The following is a 26,087-nucleotide window of genomic DNA, read 5'->3' on the forward strand; positions in this document are numbered from 1 at the left end:
TGATTTCTTGTAACAGAGGGCCTGCTGAATAGTAAACTAGTTTTAAATCTCATCATTTTCAATATAGAAAAAAATGATGTTATCAGACATGCGCCATGCTCCTTCCATTTATATATAAATGATATAACTTGGACTTGGAATGTATGAACTATAAATTGACATGGTTGGAAACATAATGGAACACAAGAGCGAGCACCTGATGTGAACTGTTACTCGTGTTATTGGAAATAAATTCCATACTGGTTGTCCATAACAACCTGCTGCTGCATGTTAACCAAAGCCAAGCGAGGAAAGTAACATAACTAACATTTTAAAAATGGAGGCCCTATTGTTATGTTCTTTGTTTTTTCCCCCTTTACCTTAAGTGTGTTATATGCATGTATATTGTTCATTCAAGAGGATGTGTCTCTCCCACACTCAAAAACTTTAAGCAGTTGACCAATCACAACAGAGCCGGCCAGCTAACCAACAATAGCAGACTGGGCTCTGGTTTCAGACAGAGGGTGAAAAGAGGTGAAAAATAAAGAGCGGGGACTTCCGGTTGGGCATGACGGAGTAGAGACGTGCGTAGTTCTGCTCCCGCAAACTTTTGTGCTGTAACTTTTCTGAAGCCCATAACTTTTCTTTAACTTACATTCAAGTGAACATTAATATTATTCCGCTCACAACGCCACCATAGTATGCCGTCCAAATTGGCGAAAAGCAACAAAAAAGAAAAAACCGCCGGGACCGATAGCCCCGAGCTAGCTAGCAACGATCTCAACATGGCGGACATGGCTAGCCTCCTTGAAGACCACCGTAGAGCTCTCTCTGCCGACTTTAAGTCTGCCATCTCAACTCTTGAAGCCAAACTAGACCGAATCCAAGCGACTGTGTCAGACCACGGGCAGACAATTGCTTCACTCGAGTCCAATGCTAACTTGCAGGACGAACGCATGTTAGCCCTGGAGGCTACTTGTGCTGCGCTAACGGACAGCAATGCTAAACTGGTGGCCAAGGTCACTGATCTCGAGTCCCGCAGCCGGCGCAACAATATAAGAATTGTCGGTTTGCCAGAATCCATTGAGGGCCCTCATCCCTCGACATTCTTCCCGAAGCTGCTGATGGAGGTCCTTGGTGAGGGCGTCTTTGATTCGCCGCCGGAGTGCGACAGGGCCCACCGCTCACTCACCGACAAGCCCAAGCCGGGACAGAGGCCACGGCCGGTCATCATCCGCGTCCACAGGTACCAGCAGAAGGAGAATATTATCCGTGAGGCCCGGGCCAGGAGAGGCAAGCTACAATACCAAGGTACGCCAATCGCCATCTACGAGGACTACGCACCCGAAGTGATGGAACAGCGCTACAAATACCGAGAGGTGATGGCGGAGCTTTACAACCTAGGGCTCAAGCCAGCCCTGCTGTTCCCTGCGAGGCTTTCCATCGTATCGAAGGAGGGAGGTAAGAAGAGATTCTCCTCGGTGGCAGAGGCTAAATGCTACATAGCATCCATTCTTCCTGAAGCTGAATCAGTCTCACGCGTCTGATGTGACGTTTAGTAAGAGACTATTATTACTTTTTTTTGTATTCTGCTTTCATGGACACTTTTTGTACATGCACTTTGGCCGCTCTGGTATTTGCACTGATAGTTTGAGCCTAGTGCTGATATTGCAATGAACATGAATGTACCTGCTACTGTTTACACTACATGGGACCCAGGTACTTGGACTGTTCTGAATGCTGTTTGAACTGATTCCTTCTATGGGTTTTAACCCTTAAAGTGCAATTCTATTTTGTTTTACTTGATCTCTGGGCCTTATTTTATTTATGTATGTTACTTGAGATCTATGTCAGTGCCTTGTTGCCCCCTGCTATGCTTATATTGGTAGGCTGTTTACCTATCTATGGATGTTAGTATAATTGCTATTTTATGCATATATATATATACACTTGAGTTTTTTGTTTTTTTGTTTGTTCACTTGATACTTTTCCGTGTTACAATGGGCTTCCCGCTTTTAGTATAGGGAACGGGACCCCGGAAGATAAGTTCTGCTGTTGAGCTTTGAGCTATAGCGCTCAGTCAGGGTTTGTATTTGCGATGCTCCGGGTATGGTCACATTTGGGTTTATGGGTTGTGTTTTGTTTATGGTTTGTCTATTTTTGCCTTCGCTTGTTTTTTTTGTACTGTTTTTTCCCCTTCCCCGGTCTTCTTCTTCCCCCCCACCACTCCTCTCCCCTCAGTCCTCGGGAAGCACAACGTTTTCAGACCACCTTCATTAGACTCCCCATATGACTAACAGTATGACGACTGCTGGCAGAAGTGTGCGCCTGATCTCCTGGAACACCAGAGGAATGAACAAAGCTATTAAAATTGGTAAGGTCTTGACTCGATTGCAACATCTTAAAGGGGACATTATATTTTTACAAGAAACACACCTTAAAACGTCTGACACCCTTCGCATCAAGCGGGCGTGGATGGGCCATTACTTCCACTCAAGATTTTCTAGTAAAGCCAGAGGTGCTGCCATTATTATTCACAAGAGTGTGATGTTCGTACCAACAAATACTATTCTCGACAATAATGGCCGCTACGTCATAGTTTCAGGTGTCTTGCAGGGTATGCCTGTAATTTTGGTTTCTGTTTACGCACCCAACTGGGATGACGACCAATTCTTTATGAACCTTTTTGCTAAAATCCCGAACGCAGACAATCACCGCATAATCGTGGGTGGAGATTTCAACTTGATTCAAGATGTGCATCTCGACAGGTCATCCCTTAAACTTGGCACTCTCTCAAAATCCGCCAATGTAGTCTCAAATTATGCAGCACAATTAGGAATCTCAGACCCTTGGAGATTTAAAAACCCTCAAAGTAAAGCTTTCTCTTTTTTCTCACACGTCCACCACACATTCTCGCGAATAGATTTTTTTCTGCTTGATGACAGCTTGCTACACCTTGCCAGCGCGTGTCAATACCATCCTATAGCCACCTCAGATCACGCCCCTGTATCAATTGACATCCACTTCCCTCTTAGTGTTACTCCCGCTAAGTTGTGGAGGTTCAGTTCCCACCTGCTGTCAGATGACAAGTTTAAGGACTTTGTTAACTCTCAGATTCGTTTATATATCGAAATTAATGACACTGCTGACGTAAGTTGTGGAACAGTGTGGGAGGCTCTCAAAGCCTATGTTCGTGGGCAGGTTATATCGTATGTTTCCAAACTAAGAAAGGATGAAAGGGTTCGGCTGTCGGCAATTTTGGAAGAACTTCTCCGAATTGATGAAACGTATTCCTTCTCCCCCTCACCAACCTTATATAAAGAACGCATATTATTACATTTGGAACATGACCTTTTAATGACGAGCGTAGTGGAGAGACAACTGAGGCAAACTAAGCAGCGCTTTTTTGAACAGGGGGACAAGGCTGGGAGGCTTCTGGCTCAACAGGCTCGGGCAGTTAACGCTTCCAGATTAATCCCCAAAGTAAAGTCGCCCGAAGGCAATTTAGTCTCTGACCCGATTGAAATAAACAAGTCTTTCTTTGAATTTTATAATAATTTGTACACTTCTGAATGCCCCACAATTGGCACAATAAACCCAAATCCTCTTGACTCCTTAACTTTCCCCCAAATTGACGTAGTTAACGCAGGCGGAATGGGGGACCCCATTTCCACTTTAGAGATACAGGAAGCCATCAAATCTATGCAAAATGGGAAATCGCCTGGTCCGGACGGCTTCACAGTCGAATTCTACAAAGCATATTCGTCTCTTTTGGCACCAATTCTAGCAAGGATGTATAATGATTCCCTTAAAGAAGGCAGATTACCTCAAACCCTGTCCATGGCATCCATCTCTCTACTATTGAAGAAGGATAAAGATCCTACTCTCTGTGGCAGCTACAGACCAATTTCTCTCCTAAATGTTGATTGTAAAATACTGGCTAAGATTTTGTCCCTCCGCCTCCAACTCGTGATACCTTCTATAGTTCCGCTTGACCAAACAGGTTTTATGATAGGGAGACACTCTTTCTTCAACACCAGGAGGCTACTTAATGTTATTTTCTCGCCCCCGTCCAATGTCCCCGAAGTCATAGTTTCACTCGATGCGGAAAAAGCTTTTGATAGGGTGGAGTGGAGCTACTTGTTCTTCATTTTAGAAAAATTTGGCTTTGACTCAAAATTTATTTCTTGGATTAAGCTTTTATATGCCTCACCTTCTGCATCGGTAAACACAAATCGCATTCAATCGTCTGCTTTCCCTCTCCAACGTGGGACACGCCAGGGCTGCCCGCTTTCTCCCCTATTGTTTAATTTAGCCATCGAGCCTCTAGCTATATGGCTCAGAGGCCATAATGGGTTTGAGGGCATCACTCGTCATGGTATAGTTCACAAACTTTCCCTTTACGCGGATGACCTTCTCCTATATGTCTCCAATCCTGTGTCCTCTCTCCCTCCTATATTGTCAATCCTTGAGCAGTTTGGTCGTTTATCAGGCTACAAATTAAATCTCCAAAAGAGCGAACTATTTTTTGTAAACCAACTGGCGAAAACACTCCCCCCAACCGCTTTTCCCTTTAATATTGCATCAGATGGCTTCAGATACTTGGGGGTGTCCATCACCAGCTCCTTTAAAGATCTGTTTCCCAAAAATGTTCAACCACTCTTAGCTAAATGCAAATCGGATCTATCTAGGTGGTCTTCCCTTCCCTTATCGGCCGTGTCAATCTTATTAAAATGGTAATTCTGCCGAAATTCTTATATCTCTTCCAGCATATCCCAATTTACATCAATAAATCTTTTTTCACCAGTCTTGACAGTCAACTAAATGCGTTCATTTGGGATGATAAACCCGCCCGTCTTAAAAAATCAATTCTTCAGCTCCCCAAGTCGGAGGGTGGCTTGGCACTCCCGAACTTCCGTCACTACTACTGGGCCTCTAATATTAACCGACTCCTTTACTGGATTGGCCCCAAGACTCCTAACTCCAGCCCACCATGGGTTCACATGGAGATCTCCTCCTCCTCTAGCTCCTTACACTCTGTGATTTGCTCCCAACTTCCCGTAATGACGCACAAAATCTCAGTCAACCCAATTGTTACCAGTACTATTAAGATTTGGCTTCAATTCAGAAGGCAACATGGCTTACACAGAGCCTCAATCCTAGCTCCAATACTAAATAATCACTCATTCTCCCCATCCTGCTCGGACCCCACCTTCCGTATGTGGGCTGGTAACGGGCTTGTCACAATCAGTAATCTTTACAAGGATGGGGTTTTCTCTGACTTTGCATCCTTGTCAGCCAAATATCACCTACCAAATAGTCATCTTTTCCGCTTCTTCCAAATTAGACATTTTGCTCAAAAGCAATTTCCCCATTTTCCCAACCGCCCCCCTGAGTCAGGAATTGACCAGTTTCTCACCCTTGATTGTGACCAAAAAAGGCTGGTATCTACTATTTATGGAAAACTTGCCTCCTTTGACCAAGCCTCTACTACATCTGTAAAAGAGTCCTGGGAGGGTGAGTTGGGTGTAGACATATCTGACAGTAAGTGGAGGGACATTCTTCGTTTGGTGCAAACCTCATCTATCTGTGCTAGACACGGTCTAATGCAGTGTAAGGTGCTCCACAGGGCTCACTTTACCAATGCTAAACTAGCCAAAATATTTCCTCTTAGAAGCGATGCCTGTAACAGATGCAAGCAATCTCCTGCCAATCACACGCATATGTTTTGGTCATGCCCCAGCCTGAATGCATTCTGGTCTAGTATTTTCAAAACCCTTGAACAGGCCCTTAACACACCCATACCCCTTAACCCTCTAACTGCCTTGTTCGGCATCCCCCCAACACAGAACATTCCCACCACGACCCAGCGGGTCATCGCCTTCACAACCCTGCTGGCCAGGCGTTCCATTCTTCTGAAGTGGAAGCACGTTTCCCCGCCCACACATGACAGGTGGATACAGGAACTATTACAGTGTATTAATCTCGAAAAGATACGATTTTCACTTCAAGGATCCCTGACACTCTTTCATAAGACCTGGACTCCCTTACTACTGCTAATCAATGACCTGACAATCAACCCTGATGCTGATGAGTTGTGAATGAACCCGGTGGGGGGGGGGGGGGGGGGGGAGAAAGAGACCTTCACTTCCCCCTTTCCTTATCTCCCTAATATCTCGACCATTGCTTTGTTTGTCTTCTCTGTTTCCTCATGTAACTTGCAGTACCATTATTTTCCTGGTATTTATTTTTACTGACTAAAAACATGAAGAAGCATCTGTATTTTTATGTAATTTTCAGTTATTGGTCTTCGTATTTCATGTCATTTTTATCCCCTTTTATTTTTTTTATTATTTTTTTTATGTTGGTGTTTTGTAACTTTTTGATTGATGTCTTGTTTATAATGTGATCATAGCCCATAGGGGTGAGGGTGGGGGGGTGGGGTAACTATTTAGTCTTCCTACAGACCATCTTCTCTACGTGTGTACCTAATGTATTGCAACTGATGTCTGTCAAAAAGCCAAGAAAAAAAATAAATAAATAAAGAGCGTTTTGAACATTGAAGCATATAAACATGTCAAAGTAGAGGCAGAAAATACAAATAAGAAATCTTAAATTAGCTAATAGGGCCCCAAAAGGTGGCTTTTAAATTCCTAATTATAATTAAATAAAATTTGAGGTGTCATTACAGTAAACAAAAAGTAGAGAATAAAACGTTCTTTCTTTTTTTTGCTGTTATTAATTCAAATGACTGATTTTAAAAACATATATATAAACATATATATTGGTATGTAATGTATAGTATTAACATACGGTATATATTTTTCTGAAAAAGGAAAAAATGTAATGTCAACACAATTAATCCCACAGGGCTGATATACAGTGCTGATTCCTTTATTAAGTGGCGCCACCATGTGGGCTTTAACAGAGAGGGTCTAACAACACTGCCCGACACCTGAAAATAGTCCATGTTTACACACCCACCACTTGGAACTGTCTTTCATTTGATATACTTAGTAAACAGGCTTTTTTTTTTTATACAGACAGGTCAAGGATATAATGTGTCCCAAATGTATACTGCGTACTAAATGTAAACATATAGTTTTGCAATTATAAGAAAATATGTAAGAATCAATAATCCTTATATCTGCATTGTGGTACAACAATAAAAATAGATTCTTCTTTAGAATACTGACTGTTTTGTCACGTTATACTTTCCCACATACAAACTCAAAACAGCATTGGATTAGTCTGTCATGTATGTCTACTGGTTTGATCAGTCTATTCTAGGGATTGGGTAAAATATACATGTACAAAAAAAAAGAAGCAACACTCACGTTGTGTGTTGAATTAAACTACTTGCTAACAATAAATAAATAACATGCAGGTATGTGGAACTGTATCAGTGGTCTACTCAACTCAGAAACATCAAGAACAACAGAGAAAATAGGAGGGCTAAAGCGCAAACTCAACAAGTAAAAGCTACATCAGGGCTTGAATACCTTCCTGAAGTTTTATTAAATAAAACAGTCACTTAGCTAACGACTTTCTTTCACGACCACGTTGCTGTTGCAGCGCAACTGGGCAAGCAAGTCTCTGAATCCACTCGCCTTTTTCGCTGCTTTCTGATTGGATGGGAGCTCTCTGGACTCGGTGAGTTCCAGGGAAACGTTGGCGGGGATCAACTCAACAGTCAGATGTTTGTTCGAATCATCGCTGACTTCTTGATTGATCTCACCTTCCAAACCAGCGCTGAGAATGCTGCTCTTATCGGTGCTGCTTACACGGATGTTTTGGAGGTGATGGTTGCTGTGGAGACGCTGCTGCTTCGCCAAACAAGGACCCTGTGAACCAACTCTTCTCCTCTTCCCCCTGCTCTTCTTCATTTGTTTCATTGGCGTTCTGAGACACCGTCTAAGGTTTCTGATACAAATGATGAAGTCATTTTTCATGCTAACAAGCTCATTGAGGCTTTACTGCTTTAAAGGTGATGTGTTAGACGTTACCTCTGGAGGAAGCTGTGCGGTCTTGTGCAGGCTGAAGATTCCAACTTTCTCCCACATTGAGAGTTCCGCTTTGCACCATTTGTGGCCTTAAGTCTTTTCTTAACCAGTTGTACCTGGATCAGAAGCTTCCTGTTGAAATACAGCAGTTATAAAGAGCTGAGAACATTTGTATTTGCATAGCTACAGGTGTTACTTTTGTAAAAAGTTATACGATGTAACATTCATACATTAACATCAGTGAAACCGACAAGACCTGTAATATTATCCCAAATGTTTCCAACAACTTTTAAACCTAGGGAAATCGGCAATTTTAAAACAAGGTAATGGACCATATTATTCAGGCATATGAAGTGGCAAAAATATCCCCCTTGAGCATGTTTTAGCATAGTTGTTTTATTGCTGTATATTTAAAATGTTGAAAGATTTGAACACACACACACACACACACACACACACACACACACACACACACACACACACACACACACACACACACACACACACACACACACACACACACACACACACACACACCGTCTTTCATTATGCAGCTTCCTCGGTCTCCAGCTCTTGATCAGGACCCACTCGTCACATGTCAGGGACTTGGGATCTTAAGTACAAACGGAGAGAGGTTCAACATGTTATCATGCATCCTGAGAGTAAACGCTGCAGAGATGCACCTCCTGTGGCAGATGAGTGTGTCCCGTGTAAATGTGGAAGATATAAAAACAATAGTGCAAAACTAGTAATGAAACTGGCTTTGAAAAACAGAAATGCTTACAGAGGTAGTTATACTATTCATAATTCAATGCAAGCACATGGTTCAGAATCGACTTCATTGGACAAGTTGAATCAATAAAAAGATGCAGGTATCAATAGAAAACTATGTCCAGAGAATTATTATATAAAATGTTTACGCTGAGCCTTCATTTACAGCAATTGCATCATAACTTTTATTGAAGTCGCAAATATTTGGAGATCACCATTTCACTATATACAAGGCTGGCTGATAGCATGCCAGGAAGGACTTTGTGTTTTTCACTGTGACGATACTTTGTTGTACTAATATTTGAGGGTACCACGTGCACATTTCCCAACACATACATTACTGTATCCACTGTTGCTTAAACAAAGAATAACTCACCATCGTCCAGGAGTTTGTCTTTCATAGGTCTTTTCAACTTCTTTGCCTTCTCGTAGAGGCTCCTACAGGCTGTGCACAAGCCCTGTGAGAGAAGCTGTTTCCTTCGAGATGCATTATGGGGGAGGGAAGGACCAGACACTATGCTGCTTACAGAGACACGGTCTGCATCTGAATAATCCACTTCTTCATCAGTTACCTCTACAAACCTCTCTTCATCCTCTTCTCCGACACCTTTAGCCTCAAGTGTGCTGTTAATGACGTCAAGGATGTCGCGGTCCCTCCTCTCCTCGGCATGGACTCTACTGTCACTAGTTTCTATTTTCTTCAGCCCATTCCTCTTTGTCCTACTCCTCAGCTTGCGCTGGATAACTTCTTCATCCGGGCTGGGGTCTCTCTGGGCGATCTTCTTGGAGGCCTTTGTTAGGCTTGAGGAGCGTTGTGTCAACATGGATGTTTTCCACTTCAGACGATACTCAAATGACCTGTGATAGAGAACAAACCTGTGATAAAGAGCCCATGAGGGGTTATACATTTGTACATGATCACCAAGATGCAAACCTGTATCTTATTCAACAAGTTCTTCAAATAAGTCCTAAAACACAGACATTTGTACGCTTTCATTCCCTCGTCTCCAAGTGAATGTTTTTTTGATGTTGCACGAAATAAGATCTGTGGTTGACTCAAGCTTAGGTGATTTTATAGGTTTTGTTTTGAAACATAAAATACCCAAATGTATTAATTTTGTAGCATATACACATCTTTAAAATAATGCTGGCTAACATAGGGCTAAATTAAACTACCTAATGTTGATATGCCAAATAAAAAACCCTATTGGCTTTTTGACAAGGAAACCAGTGTGATGCTAACTTCTGTGTTGGCTTTTAGAAAAAAGTTTTCATGTGGTCCTACCAATGATATTCTACTCGTGTGGACAGTGACGACTCCACGCCATCTGCCTCATACTCGCTATCAGAGGCCAGCCTACAAAGACAACAAAACAATTGAATGATGATGACGATTGGGTAGAAGAATAACAAAGGCACAATGTTAGAAATAACATTCTGCTGGATCTCAATTGTCAAGTCACTGTTTCATATGATTCAAAATCAAAGATTGGCATAAAGGTTTTTTTTTTTTAAATCAGAAGAGCATCCGGACATGTTTGTTATGTAACACACCACCTCTTGTACATGTAGTAGGTGTTGTTTTCACAGCTTATCCCCCATCGACTGAGAACACACAAACAGCTAATTAAACACAACTATATGTAGTAATATGTGGTCTGAAACTAGGTCTGAACAGGATATCAAGAGCAAGAGCTTGCTTTACGATCACAACTCAAAAATGTCCATGATCCATATTATTAACCCATAAGGACCCACCGTGACACGGGTGTCACATACACTTTAAATGTTCTAGAAAGTTCCTTACACAGCTTTCGCTTTGTTTTTATCTCATGAAGTCCCTGTGACACACACTGAACAGTCTGGTGGGTCACGGTCCAGGTCATGTGTACTACCCTTTATATATACAGTCTATGGTACTACCGTAAACAAGAACAGAATGAACAACATTAGCACCGGGATCGTCAGCACTGAAACTATGACTCTAAAACTTACTGCTCCTCAGATCACTCAAAGTCTACGTGATCAAACATGACTAAAGGAAGCCAGACGCTTACTTAACTAGGACTCGAGTTTTGTTGAGCTTGGACGGTCTGAAGATGCGCGCGGTGGGCAGAAAAGTCGCGCCGGTTGATTTCTTCTTCTACGGCTGTGTGGACAAAGAGAGAAATGGCGCCACCTAGTGGGTTATGGCTAGAAAGGATCCGTCTTGTGTAAATATGACGTCACGTTCTTGTTGTAACTCTCGTTGTAATCGGAGCGGCTCGGTAACACATCTACAGCAGTAACATGCTACATACACATTAATTCAGCAGCAATATTAATAGAGAAACATTAGACATAATAGTGAAACACTGAAACGGAACATTTTATTGCACCAGGAGCTATCTTGGTACTTTTACTGTGACAACGTTGACTTGCCTGTGAATAAAAAATAAACCATAGTGTTGGTGATCTACAGTGTTGTCATTCTTCTTTGAACAGCAAGACCGCTAACACCCTATTTCAACAATCACACTCCCTGTAATTGACATAATTAATAGATAGTTTAGCTTCTCACCATCATTTGCTGTGGCCCACCGATGTTAGTTAACGATCTTAACTGAAAGGCTGCCTGCCAAACGTAAACATTCAGCCACGTGACTTGCAAACTCTCGCGAGTTCTTCTTCTTCTTCTTCTTTTATTTAATGGCGAATCGCTTCCACTTGGAGCATATATCGCTACCTACTGTTGAGTTATTACATGTTCATATTAAATCCTTATCCTCAGACCTGTGCTTTTGAGGAATTTGAAAACAGCTTGTTTGCTTCATTTCTTGATTTACTTTCATATATTGCCTTGAAATCCATGTCCTTGATGTTGAGTTGTTCCAGTGCAGTTTTCAGAATGAATCTTTGTCTGTTATAATCCGGGCATCTAAAAAATACATGATGTATTGTCTCTGGTTGTTGGCAACCATCACAATTGCCATTTGGATGTTTTCCAATCAGATGCAGTGATGAGTTTAGTCCAGAGTGTCCAAATTTTATCCTGCTGTTAATGCTCTGTTCTCTTCTACTACTCCCCCAAGTGCTTCCTGTTCCTACTTCCCTTTGTATCTGGTATAGATGTCTTCCTTTGGTGTTACTGTCCCATAGTTTTTGCCATTGTTGCTTGATAACCACTTTTGTAAAAGATTTGACTTCTGCTCTACTGATGGGTACCATAATATCAATCTGGTTTGCTTTCAAACCACATTTTGCCAGTTGATCCACTACTTCATTCCCTTTAATACCCACATGCGCTGGAACCCACACAAATTGAATAACAATTCCCAGATGAACTAACCTAAACATGCTTTGTAAAATTTCATGTAAAATATCCTGACGACATTCTGAAGAGAAGTTGTTTATACTCTCCAGAGCTGCACTGGAGTCAGAGCAAATGACCACTCGCATTGGCTGTATTTCCTCTACCCACTGAAGTGCTAGAGAGATAGCCATCATCTCTACTGTATATACTGCAATGTGATCACTTGTACGCTTTCCCACTTTGACTTTTAACTCAGGAACATAAAATGCACAACTAGTTAGACCATTTTCTGGATTTTTGGATCCATCAGTAAATATTTTTATAAACTGCCCATAATGTTCATGTAGAACAGTGTTCACATAAGCCTGTACATTGAATTTGTTTTTCATTGAATGTACCCGTTTCACTAGTGACAAATCTACTATAGGTTGAGGTAGCAACCATGGTGGAACAGCTGATAACAACACCGTCGGACTAATATTCCATTCTTTAACTTTGAATTCCTTACATATTTCCGAAACACAAAAACAAAAACTTTCTTTTTTTATTTTGTTACTTTCCCAACTTGTTTGTACAGTTTGTTTAGTAGGGTGAGTACCTTTATGACCCTGTAGATTTGCCCAGTAATGAACAATTAACTGCTTTCTCCTCAAAGAAATAGGTACTTCTCCGACCTCTACCTGAAGTGCCGACACTGGTGTAGATCTTACTGCCCCACAGCATATCCTTAGTGCTTGTGCCTGGACTCTATCTAATTTTTGAAGAGAAGAATATGCAGCTGACCCATACACTATTAGTCCATATTCTATGGCTGATCTTATTAAGGCCGTGTATACGTTCCTCAAAGCATTTTTATCAGCCCCCCACTTAGTGCCTGCCAAGCACCTCATAACATTTAAAACCCTTTTACATTTATCTACTACTTTATCAATGTGAGTTCTCCATGTGACTCTCTCGTCCAACCATATTCCCAGAAATTTAAATGTCTTCACTTTCTTTAGATCTTGTCCAGAAAGTTTTAACCTAACCTCCTCACCTATCCTTTTCCTCGTAAAAAATAAAGTTTCAGTTTTTTCTACCGACAATCTAAACCCCCATGTCAGAGACCAGCTTTCAATTTCCGTAATGGCTTCCTGAATCTTAGCTACAATATATTTTACATTTCTGCCCCTTTTCCAAATAGCTCCATCTCTCGCGAGTTTTACACAAGACGGATCCTTTCTAGCCATAACCCACCTAGTGTTCTTCTTCTTCTTCTTTCGTGTTTATTGGCGGTTGGCAAACCAACTTGTAGGTGCATTAACGCCACCAACTGCACTGGAGTGTGGACAAGAGACTAAGCAGAAAACAATAGACAAAAGAAACAAAACAGAGAACCAAAACTCTAGATTATTTTAAATGTATCAATTTCTCTTAGAAATTTAATAATCTCACAATATATATTGCCTGATGTTTTCCCTAACAGTCCTGATAGCGACAAGTCATGGAATTTTGCTTTCTTCAGTGTCTGGAAAAGCACATTTCTCTGAGTACTATATTTCATGCAAAGCAGTAAAACATGCTCAACAGTTTCTGGCTGGCTACAGTGTATACACTTTCCGGTTGGATGCTTTCCTATTATACTTAATGTATGATTGAGACCTGTATGACCTATTCTCATCTGAGAAATGACATTTTCCTCCATTCTTTTAAACCCCACCTTCCTTCCATCCCCCATATACCTTTGAATTTTATAAAGATGTCTTCCTGTATCACTAAGGTCCCAATGATCTTGCCATGTTGTTTGTGCATATTTCTGTATGAATGTTTTAACCTCCGCTTTACTGAGTGGAACTTCTATGTCTATGTTCATACTTCTGAGTGTTTGTTTGGCCAGAATATCCACCTGTTCATTACCCTCCACACCAACATTAGCATGAACCCAGATGAAACGAGTTGCTATGGCTTTGATTTGCATTTTATATCAAATGAATGATGAAGATCTACCTGATCGTATACTCGATAATGCTGAAAAGCTGTCAGATGCTATTACACTATTATGTATTTCTTTCTCCTCTATCCATTTCAATGACAGTACCAATGCCAACAACTCTGTGGTGTATACTGACACATGGTCTGTTACCCTTTCCTTTATATGTGTATTACTCACTGGGATATATACTGCTGCCCCTGCACGCCCTGTCTCTGGGTCTTTGGAACCATCTGTAAATATGATTGTTGAGTCTGAGTGATATCTTGCAAAATAATTCTGGACTATGCGCAATACTGGTAGTTCTTTCTTTTCCTTTAACTCCTTTTGTATATTGAGGTCTACACTTGGCAATGGGAATAACCAGGGTGGAATGGACGAGATTGGAACTGTGGGGCAATACTGTATTTGATTCAAACCTATACTTGCTGCTTTAACATCGCCAATCCATCCAAAACTTGTTAAATGTGACTCATTGTGCTCCCAGCAGTCTTTCAAAAATACTTTTCGCAGGATGACTATCACTGTGCCCCAGAAGGTTTACCCAGTATGCCAACATTAACTTCACTCTTCTTATCCTTAAAGGCATTTCTCCCATTTCCACCTGTATTGCTGATACTGGAGATGTTTTAAAAGATCCACTACAAATTCTCAGGGCCTGAGCTTGTAGGACATCCAGTTTTTTAAGGTTTGATTCTGCTGCTGCCATGAACGCTATACACCCATAATCGAATACAGGTCTCATGAGTGCCTGTTAAGTGTAAGTATTAATATGTCTGCATGTAACTGCACTATAACTGTTCCACAGTAAGAGGGCGCTATAGGCGTAAGGAGGCGCAGCTATTGTAGCTGACGTCAGATATCAGATATAAGGGATTGTTCCCTCCACTTCTATCTCTCTCTCTCTCTAGCTCTCATGGAGAGCAGGTCAAGTGGTGCAATGCACATATGAAAATAAACCACGCCAGTTAAGGCTAAAGAATACCTCGTCGTCATGACCAGTTGGTTATGAGGGAACTATCGGAGATGTATAAACCGTTCACACTGTTGGTGACGCGCGGTTCAGCAGACATGTCGCTGGGGGAGTTCAAGGCCAAGTTGCGGAACTACGAGGCCTCAGAAGACTCAGACCCGGTCGCCGAGGAGGCGGGAGAAAGGGTAATGAAGGCCCGGGCAGCGCCAAAGAAAAAGACCGGACCCCCGATGGAGATGGCGTGTTGGCGATGTGGAGAAAAGGGTCACCGAAAAGATAATTGCACAAAAACTGTTTGGTGCAGTTTCTGTAAAACTTCGGGACACGCAGACAGAGTGTGTAGAAATAAGCGCGAACAGAGCGCTCGGTATGCGCGCGTGCAAGATGGCGGCTGGGGACAAGATGGCGGCAGTGGTGGACGTGGGGCGAGTCGAGATGACGCCCGGAAAGCAGCGGGAAGAGAGGACTTCACCTTCGGGGCGCAGACAGCATACGCCAGCTGGTCAGCGCAGCAGCAGCAGGCCAAAAGGAAGGGACTGATCGTGGACACAGGTGCGTCTCCCACCTTATCAACGACAGGAAACGATTCAAGAACTTTGACAGCACCTTCGAGCCGGAGAGACACAGCATGGAGCTGGCAGATGGGAAGCGCACTTTCGGGTTGGCGCACGGGAGAGGAGACGCAGAGGTATGCCTCATAGACAGTGAAGGGCGCCGGTGTACAGTGACGTTGAAGAACGCCCTCTACATACCCTCGTTCCCCCAATAACTATTTTCTGTCAAATCTGCTACTGCAAATGGTGCCAAGGTGTTCTTCAATGAAGGTAACGATGTTCTTGGGGAGCCTGACGGTACGAGATTTAACATTGAGGTGTACAAGAGAATGTATTATCTACAAACAGAATGTAATGAAAATGATGTGTGTACAGGGGTGCCGCCAGGGATTTTGGGCCCCATGAAAATATATCACATTGGGCCTCACCACCAGGCACAGGCCACTTTGTTTATATATTACCTCGAGGGCCGTACCAAATAGTCTAGCGATCCGTATACGGATCGGGGGCCGGAGTTTCCCCACCCCTGCTTTAATATAATAACATAAGTATTAATATCATAACCAAAATGTCAGTGATTAACATTTAGTTTACCTAATACAGACTCACTCAACGCTTCAAACTGTCCATCATCCAAATAGACTAAAAGCAGTTTTTTGTTTTATATAGATCATTGGCTATGTGGGAAAATACTGTGTTTGAAATGTATAATTAAAATTAGATGTTAGCTTTTTATTTTGATATATATATATATATATATATATATATATATATATATATATATATATATATTGTCTTCCAGTCTCCCTTCAAATATGTTAAGTGGCATGTCATTCAACACAATGCTGCTCACCTCCTTCAGTTGGGAGAAAAGCTGGTTCCGGTTCAGCATTATGGGGGGACAGGGCTGCTGAGCTTAGAGATGGATCTGTTGGTCCTGGCACCTGGGAGGGATAACTGATTTAGTATGAATAGGCGCTAAAAATGTGCCTGCATTTATTAAAGGTAAGGAGGTAAGAATGGAAAAAACCAGCTCGAGTGCGCTAGAATCTGAAAGTACACAACTAAAAAAAATCTGCCCCTTCCTTCAGACTTCCTTACAGAGACACTCCTCCAAGACACACAAACGCGCACATGACCAATGAGGGCACGATATAAGTTTGTGCACAGTTGGAAGGCTGAAAGGCAGGTAGGCCATCCAATTATTTTAGCCGGGCCGGCTCAGATGATTGGTCGTGCTTTTTACAGCGCCAAGGCTTCCACAGATGAAATGTTTGTATGTATTTATTTTCAAAGCATTTAATATATTCATTGCTATCGGGATGTTAAGAGCATCTCATGAAATATAACAAAAAGTGTTTCTGAAGTGAATTACCTACCCTACCTTTAAATGTCAGCTAAAAGATCAGTGAAATGAAAAACCTCTGAATTTTCTGTAAATATATTAACAGTAGTCTACTTAATGTCAGCTTAGTAAAAACAAAACATTAGCTAACAGAATAATTTCCACCACTCATGGACCACACCTTTTCTTGTTAAAAACTGGGTGACATACTGTCGCCCTTTAGTCCCTCTCTCTTGTCTTTCTCTCCTTTCTCTTCTTTTCTTAGAGCCTGACTTTTTGAGTCGTTGAGACATGGTACAACACAAGTGTAGGCTAAGTACTAGCATCCCTCCTCACATGTTTTCACTCTCTACAAGTGCCGGTGCTGCACCGCGTTTGGAGGCAGGACCAAACCATTACATGTAAATAGAAGGGGGTGTAGAGAGGCTTTGGATAATTAACTTTTGGAAGAAAATAAGTTAAATTAATCATAAGTTTAGTGAGTACTTTATCAATATAACGTTCTATTAATGTCAATTATTGAGGATTGATGAAAGGTTACTTACATTTTTTTTTCTTAATGTTCTAAACATTTTGGGGGCCCCGTCAGTCACGGGCCCTTAGAATCGTCCTAACTTTTCACCGCCTTACGGCGCCCCTGTGTGTGTAATGTCACTCATGATATTGAGACATGGCATGAGATCATGGGTCATTGTAATTACGAGGATATACTGAAGCTGCAGGCGGTAACTGTAGGCATGCACATTAACGGTGAAAAGCATAGACCTAACAAAGAATGTGATGTGTGTATAAAGGGAAAGTTCACTCAAACAAGGAACAGAGGTCCCACAGAAAAAGTAAAGACACCACTTGAGCTAGTTAACACAGATCTAGCCGATCCAGTAACTAATGAGTCCATAGGTGGCTTTAAATATATGCAGTCTTTCACAGATGTGTGTACAGGGGCAGTGTTTGTTTACTTTCTCAAAGCAAAGAGTGACGCACTTCAGGCCACAGAGAAATTCCTTGCAGATGTAGCTCCGTATGGCAGCGTAAAATGCCTGAGGTCCGACAACGGAACAGAGTTTACAAATAGAGAGTTTCAGTCACTGCTGAGAGGGAACAAGATCAGACACGAAACGTCCTGTCCTTACTCCCCGCACCAGAACGGGATAGCTGAGAGGGAAGGGCGCACTCTTTTCGAAATGGCTAGGTGTAAGCAGTGCTTGAATTGGAATAAAAAAGGTGCCAGTACTCTAAATCAGCAACAAGTATTTGGCACAAAGTCATAGTATATCCTATAATGCTGGTGGGTTTTTCTCTTTACTGTATATTTTAGAAAGGCTCACTATACTTAAACAAAATGACTCAGGGTGCAACATTTTTTTTTTTAAATATTGAAGTTAGATGCATCAATCTGGTGCACTTTGAGAGCAAAATGAAGAGATATATGGATACCTCTCAACATCCATAATGAAACAACTGTAAACAGATTTACTTTTTCTTTATGGATATAAAAGAAAGTAAAGCTTGACTCCTACTGGCTGGTTAAATGACTCCTCGTCCCTGAGGCCACTACCAGTTTTTTGTGCCATTTTGCTGGATTTATTTGTCAATAGCGTTGCTGCACAAAGTGATAGCCCTCTAGTTTAAATCTACTACCCAAAAAGAAACATATTGAGATGGGTTACTATTTAAAAAAAATTGCAAATCTATTTGGGAACAGTGGGGACGGGATTCAAATCCTATAGGGGGGTCCGGGGGCATGCTCCCCCGGTAAGATTTGTTTTTGAATGTTGGAGTTAAATGCATCAATCTGGTGCATTTTGAGGGGGAAATAAAGAGACTACACCCATATGAAACAAAAATGTATACATTTAAATAATCATAAAATCTTAAGTACATGGCTATAACCAATAACATACAATATCCAATATGAAAAAACATTGAAACTTGTTTATTTATTTGTTTTTGGTTCATTTATAGTTGTGAGTGTGTCTGGGCTCCTGAATCGGCCTCTCCTGTCTCCCTCCTCTCCCCCCTGCTCCTCTTTGAGGCAACAGCAAAGACTAGTTTTGTCTCTCAACAAGTTTATCTTACCTTTTTTCACCTAGTTAACATTTTGTTGTATTATTCATGCATATTTTACTAATCACTAGCCCCTCAAATGGAAATAATGTGTTTACATAAATGGTGACCGAACCGTTTGAGACCCACTGAGATAACTTAAACTAAGTTAACTATCTAAAGACTCAGAGAGTAATTTACCTCACCAGAGCTGTAGTTATCAGCCTCTCAGTCTGACAGCAAAGGACAATCCCTCCACCTTGTTGTTGAAACAGCTCCTTATATCCGTTAGCGCAGCTAGCTAGCACCAGATGCTAACAACAATACACGTAACCGGTGCGCGCGCTTTCTCGCTCGCTCGCGCCACACATACACCAATACACACCCTCCCGAGCTTGAATGACACACAGAGACCAATCGAGGGCATTAGTATGATCTGTATGAAAGTGGCAATGTCGGCAGGCCACGTCATGTAGACAGCCAGTCACCCTCTGTGAGGCAGAGTCAGACCCACATTTGCGTTGCGTTGCGTTTACAATATATACGTATATTGCCGGCGGCTGAGTACCGGCATTTTACTGAGTACCGGCACCTTGCCGGTACTCAGTAAGAAGTGCCGGTACCACATGGGTAAAAATCAGAAGTGCCGGTACTGCGTACCGGTGAGTACCGGCCCAATTCAAGTACTGGGTGTAAGCTAATAGACGGTAACTTACCTAAGAGTCTATGGCATTATGCAGTCCAAGAAGCAGCTTACGCCAGAAATCGGTGTTTTAACAAGCACACGGGCACCACCCCATATACAGCACTGACAGGAAAAAGGTGTGATCTAGCCAGGATGCACAAGTTTGGGTCAGTGTGTTATGCTTACCAACAGGACAGAGGAAAACTCGAGTCCAGGTGTGAGAAAGGACTTTTTGTAGGGCATGACAAGGGCAGCCCCGCTTTTCTAGTCTATTATCCCGGTTAGGGGAAAGTGCAAAAGCACAGGTTAGTAAAGTTTGTCACAAAGACAACATGTGAGAACGAGACACAGACACAGACACAGGAGCCAGAGCTGGACTCCAGAGTAGGGTGTGAGAAAAGAGAGACGACACAGCCTAGTGTACTGAGCACAGACATGCAGACAGACGGTCAACAGCTAACGGAGGATGATGGCGAGAAGCACCCTAGGGTGACGAGACGTGCCTCATGCAGTGGGAGATATCCCCCCCGGGAACATAAACCCCCAAAGTATCTGAAAGACTATGCCCAGAGAGAAAGTGACGAGGATGACAGTACACTTACCAGCATAGATTACTGCTACAGAGTAGTGAGTGGTGTACCTAAGACCTTTAAAGAGGCCATGATATCCCCTGAATCAGGAAAATGGGAGAGAGCGATGGATGAGGAGATGAGGTCCCTGGAGGACAATCATACTTTTACTCTAACAAAATTACCCGAGGGTAGACAGACAGTGGGAGGCAAGTGGGTGTACTCAATCAAGGAGGGTATTGAAGGGCACGACAGGTACAAGGCCAGGTTTGTAGCCAAAGGCTACAGTCAGAGGGAAGGAATAGACTACGGTGAGACATTCTCCCCTACAGCTAATCTGACCAGTGTACGAGTAGTTATGCAGAAGGCAGCCGAAGACGACTTGATTTTACACCAGATGGATATGAAGACAGCCTACCTGCACGCACCCATTGATAGGGACATATGGAACAACCTGAAGGTTACGAGAAGAAAGGAGAGAAGCTAGTGTGCAAGCTAGAAAAATCCATTTACGGCCTGAAACAGTCTGGGCGAAATTGGAACGAGATGCTTCATACATGTCTAATTGAATATCACTTCATTAGATCTGTCATCAGAGAAGGAAAGATGACACTGGTTTACTGTCCTACAGATGACATGGTTGCAGACGCTATAACCAAGCCTGTCTCCAAACTGAAATGGAAAAAATGTGCAGGGGTCATGTTCGGTGTGTAAAATATTGCCTACTATGTAATATTGACTGCCATGTTCTTTTGATGTTTTGAATTGTTATTTTTCTTGGAAAAGTTGTACAGTATACACGTCATTCATAAGTGGGAGTGTTAAGTGTAAGTATTAATATGTCTGCATGTAACTGCACTATAACTGTTCCACAGTAAGAGGGCGCTATAGGCGTAAGAAGGCGCAGCTATTGTAGCTGACGTCAGATATCAGATATAAGGGATTGTTCCCTCCCCTTCTATCTCTCTCTCTCTAGCTCTCATGGAGAGCAGGTCAAGTGGTGCAATGCACATATGAAAATAAACCACGCCAGTTAAGGCTAAAGAATACCTCGTCGTCATGATCAGTTTATTGCTATACATGTGACTCTGTCAACAGTGCCCAATATATATTCAGAAGTGATGACCTACTACTTGCTCCCCACTCCTGTCCCGCCAAACACCGAAGTACATTGTTGACTTTTTTACATTCATTTTGAACTTTTCCTATATGATTGCTCCATGTTCGCTTTCTGTCAAACCAAACACCAAGAAATCTTATTGTATTAACCTGTTCAAGAGGTTGCTCATACAATTTTAACGATATCGGAGCAATGTTATGCCGTTTTGTAAAACAAATGACCTGCGTCTTAGCTACTGACAGTTTGAATCCCCATTTATTTTTCCATTTCTCCACTTCAACTATTGCAGCTTGTATTTTCTTTCCAACATGTGCTACATTGCGGCCTTTTGCCCACAAAGCCCCATCCTCTGCATACAAAGATTTTCCCATACTTGGATTAACTTGATTAAAAATGTCATGTATCATTATATTGAACAGCAACGGACTACACACACTACCTTGCGGAGTACCATTTTCCACAGCATAAACACTTGAATATTCTGCACCTACTCTTACTTGTATTTTTCTGTCCAGTAAAAATTCATAACCCAATTATATGCTTTACCACCAATTCCCAATGATTTTAACTTGATTAGTAGTCCTTCCTTCCAGAGCATGTCATAAGCCTTTTCAATATCAAAGAAGACTGCAATCACTACTTCCTTGTTGGTCTGTGCTTTCCTGATGTCTGATTCTCAGCACAATATAGAATCCATTGTATTCCGACCCCTACGGAACCCACTTTGACATGGGGACAACAGAGCTTTACTGTCTAAGATATATGTTAACCTTTCTGTAACCATTCTTTCCATGATTTTGCATACATGAGATGTCATGGCAATAGGCCTGTAGCTAGATGGATCTGAAGGGTCTTTCCTTGGCTTTAGGATGGGCACTATTATCGCTCGTTTCCACACTGAAGGAAGTTGGCCAGAATCCCACACCCTATTAAACAACCTTAACACAATGACTAGAGTGTTATCTGTCATGTGTTCCAACATTTTGTAACAAACACCATCTTTCCCAGGAGTGGTTTGACGAGCACTAATAATTGCTCTTCTCAACTCAAACCTACTAAAATGCAGGTCCAACTGATCCCCTAACACTTCTACTTTATCCAATATTCTCGGGTTTTCCATGAGTGTATTATTTCTGCACTGCCTGGCTTCCTCTGTAAGGTTATCTGAACTATGAACTTTCCTAAATGTTTGAGCTAGAAGTTCCGCCTTTCCTAAGTTTGTGACAGCCATTTTGTCCCCTCTGCTCAAAACTGGCAACTCATAATTCTTTCGAATTCCCCCCATTCTCCTAATCATGTCACAATTCTCATGTTATGTCACGTTTATAGTTTTGTAGGTTTGGGTGTTTTTGCTGTTTTCCATGTCATGTTTTCCTTTGGGTAATTGTCTGATTATGTTCACCTGGGCCCCTGTGTTTTCTCCTCCCTCCTCACCTGTGTCTTGTTGTGTGATTAGTCTTGTGTGTATTTAAGTTCTGGGTTTTCGGTTCGTCTTGTTCCATGACTAGTTCTGCGGTGAGTGTTCTGTTTTGTCATTGTATATATATATATAGATATATATCTATATATATCTATATCTATCTATGTATCTATCTATCTATCTGGCTCTATATATATATATATCTATCTATCTATATATCTCTATCTATATATCTCTATCTATCTATATATCTATCTATATCTCTATCTATCTATCTATCTATATATATATATCTCTATATCTATATCTAGATATAGATATATATATCTCCGGCAGAAACGGGAAATGCCGTAACTGTATGTAACAACGGTTTCAAATCAGAATCTCTTAGACAAAAAGTTTAAATGAATAACTCAAAAAAAACTCCGAACATCTTTCATTGTGTTTCAAAGCTCTTTTAGTTTTAAGCCTGATGTTTATAAGCTTCTTAGTTTTTGCAACAGTCTGTAAATATACACAACTTTATAATAAAATGCACACATTTACCTTTTTCTAGACTAAACACAGGTATGATCCTAAGTTAAAAACATATGAGGTTATCAGCGCCATATAGACTGAGAGTTATGTCATCTCCGTCCACTCCAATGGACCACTTTTTTACAGCAATGGCGGATCGTGGAGCCTCTCAATCGTTCCCCGGAAGTTAGCGCCAAGGCTAACAGAGCTGTAGAGTTGCAGCATAATAGCCCGTTCGTGACGGACTTTTAAAGGTAAGAAGAAGTTTAAAGATTTATATTGCGGATATTATCAGTACATCTGATTCAAATTAACATGTGTATTAAAGGATGTCAGTGGATTATCCCTAAATTAGTAGATTTAGGGAATGTTTACAGATAACAGATTAAGCTAGGATACCATACCATAATACCATACTATACCATAGTGGTTGAATACACAGTATTAGGAAACACTTTATACTTACTGGACATGTTATACTCATTACATACTGTATATAAAATATGACCAAGAATGTGAGACAACTTTATAGAAATTCATATCACATCTGTTACTGATGCCATTTGTCATACTTTGTTAAACTCACAAATAATAAAGTTCCATAACTTCAGTTGGGAACAAAGACCACACCTTATCTCCCCAAGGCAATTTCCCATCCAATAGGTGTGCTATATAGGTGTGTATAACCCTTTCTCCTGTCCGTTACTCCCTCTTTCAGCACAAGAACCAGAGGGGGATTCATTGGAGCCTGAATACCTGCACTGAGACCCTCACCCTGCACCCTGAGTCTCAACTCTCAGTGTTTTTCAAGCCTTTCCCTGTTTTTTTGTATTAAACAAAACATTAAGCTTTCCCAATGGTGTGGTTTTCGTTTTGTGAAAAAGTGCAAATGCAGTGTTTGTATATAATAACCTCACATATTTTTTGCTGTTGGTCGTACATAGCTGCGGGAGGGGATTCAGCTAGCGATTGTATGGGGACGATAGGGACGTGGGTGGAACGTTGCCAGGAGTTCAATGTAAAGCCTGCCCACATTTTAGTAATGACTTCAAGACCGCAGCAAATCAGGATCAGCTCCGTTGTAACCCCGTTTTTATAGATGTGGGTAAAGAGGAAAAGGAGAAGGTTGTATTTTCTGACACTTATTTATGTATAAAAGACATCAAAAAGTGCCTTTTGCATAATAGGTGACCTTTAAAGCGGAAATAACAAATTAACTTCATGAGACATTTTATCTAAAAACATTTATGTATTTCTTTTTAACAGTTTGATCTAGTTTGTGACAGAGCAAACTTGATATTGATACAAGCAGTGTTCATGGCCGGCCTTATTTTTGGTTGCCTCATATTTGGACCTTTTGCTGAATCGTAAGTATTTCATACAGAAAAGCATTGTATTTCTGCTCTATGATAAATGATAAAATGTGTGCTGACTGTTCTTTACAGTACATAAAGAGGATTTACTTTCTATCCTCATATTCATCTTTTCCTTTGCAGGTTTGGACGCAAACGAGCAACTCAAATTTTAACAGTTATGTTGTTGATATTTGTTGGAGCCTCAACACTTTGCCCCAATATTTACTTGTATTTAGGGTGCCATTTCTTTATTGGAGTTGGAAATGGAGGATATCGAGTCAACTGTACTGTGCTGTGTATGTATAGCCTACTGAGTTCATACATATTTACGATAAGGACGAAATACCAACTGTACTACCTTCTAAGTCTACCTTCAAACACAAAAGTTACAGGAATTAACATGGTTTGTCTTCTGTGAAGCTATCAGCGTAAGCATGTCCGGCTTACATCAGTAACAGTGCATTAGCATTACCATTGACAATGTAGGTTGCATACGTTTGTGGGGTTACATTGTATGTAAAAAACATAGTATAATGATTTACTTAACCCTGCAACCCACAAGGACTTTTTCTACATGGACTATTAGTCTGACTTTTTACTTAAAAAGCCTGTGACACGAACCCAACAACTGTTGTGCAATGAAATAGTGGGCTACTAGTAATCTCGAACCGTCAGTTTAAAAAAAAAAGAAGCGATACCGTTCCGATAAATATCAATAATTTCGAACATCGCGGGAAAATTCCTTCGACTCGTTTTGAGGTTTTGGGGGAAGCCGGAAGTGACGTCAATGCGGGAACGCTTCACTGTGCGGTGAGAGAGCCAAACAAGGACAAAGTGTGTTGTCATGCGTAAAAATGGTGAATTACTGAGTTTAGGCACGTTAATAACGTTTTAATGAAGTTGACTACAGTATATTCATATATGTCAGTGCTTTCATGTCAATTCGGCGAACATAAACATAAATGATCGTGGTGAAGATGATGATTAAATTAGGATTAAAAATCGGTAGTGAGAGCTGCTGAATTTCCTCCCGTCGGATGTGATATAAAAACAAATCGATTATTTTTGTAGTTGTAAACTCAAGTGGATGAAACTACATTTATTAGTGCTTTCATGTCAATTCGGCGAACATATGATACATTAAATTATCGTGAGGATGATGATTTAAAAATCTTTTGTTTGAGCCGGTCTGCATTTCCTGATGAGAAAAAAAACCTTAGCTTTTTGTAGTTGCAGTCAGTGGTGTAGTGGGCGTTGGACGCGGGGGTACGCCGTACCCCCACTTATTTGAAGCATGATTTCTTTTTTTAATAGTCTAATACATCTAAAATCATTGCCAGTGTTATCAGTTGCAAGTGTGTGTTTGTTGTAATAATGACGAAAACATAATAGGCAGATTTCACAGTAATTATAATAAAAACGTAGCTCAAGCATTTATGCAACTTGATTTGAAGCGTGTGTGTGTGAGGGGCAGAACTGTGTGTGTAGGG

The 26,087-nt window shown here is 41.3% G+C and overlaps 1 protein-coding gene across 1 annotated transcript; it reads right to left on the reverse strand.

Annotated features, from left to right (window-relative positions):
- Positions 1–5,343: 5,343 nt before the first annotated feature.
- Positions 5,344–10,894, reverse strand: LOC307019505 (uncharacterized protein). Its single transcript, XM_079650475.1, has 6 exons — positions 10,811–10,894; positions 10,039–10,110; positions 9,130–9,611; positions 8,520–8,595; positions 7,986–8,114; positions 5,344–7,902 (listed from the first exon to the last, which is right to left on the reverse strand). The coding sequence occupies exons 3-6, from the start codon at positions 9,575–9,577 to the stop codon at positions 7,518–7,520; spliced, it is 1,038 nt and encodes a 345-aa protein (XP_079506601.1). The 5' UTR covers positions 9,578–9,611; positions 10,039–10,110; positions 10,811–10,894; the 3' UTR covers positions 5,344–7,517.
- Between the last annotated feature and the right edge of the window lie 15,193 nt (positions 10,895–26,087).

This window comes from Notothenia rossii (genome assembly GCF_949606895.1).
Source record: "Notothenia rossii genome assembly, chromosome: 9".
In the NCBI taxonomy this organism is placed as follows: Eukaryota; Metazoa; Chordata; class Actinopteri; order Perciformes; family Nototheniidae; genus Notothenia; species Notothenia rossii.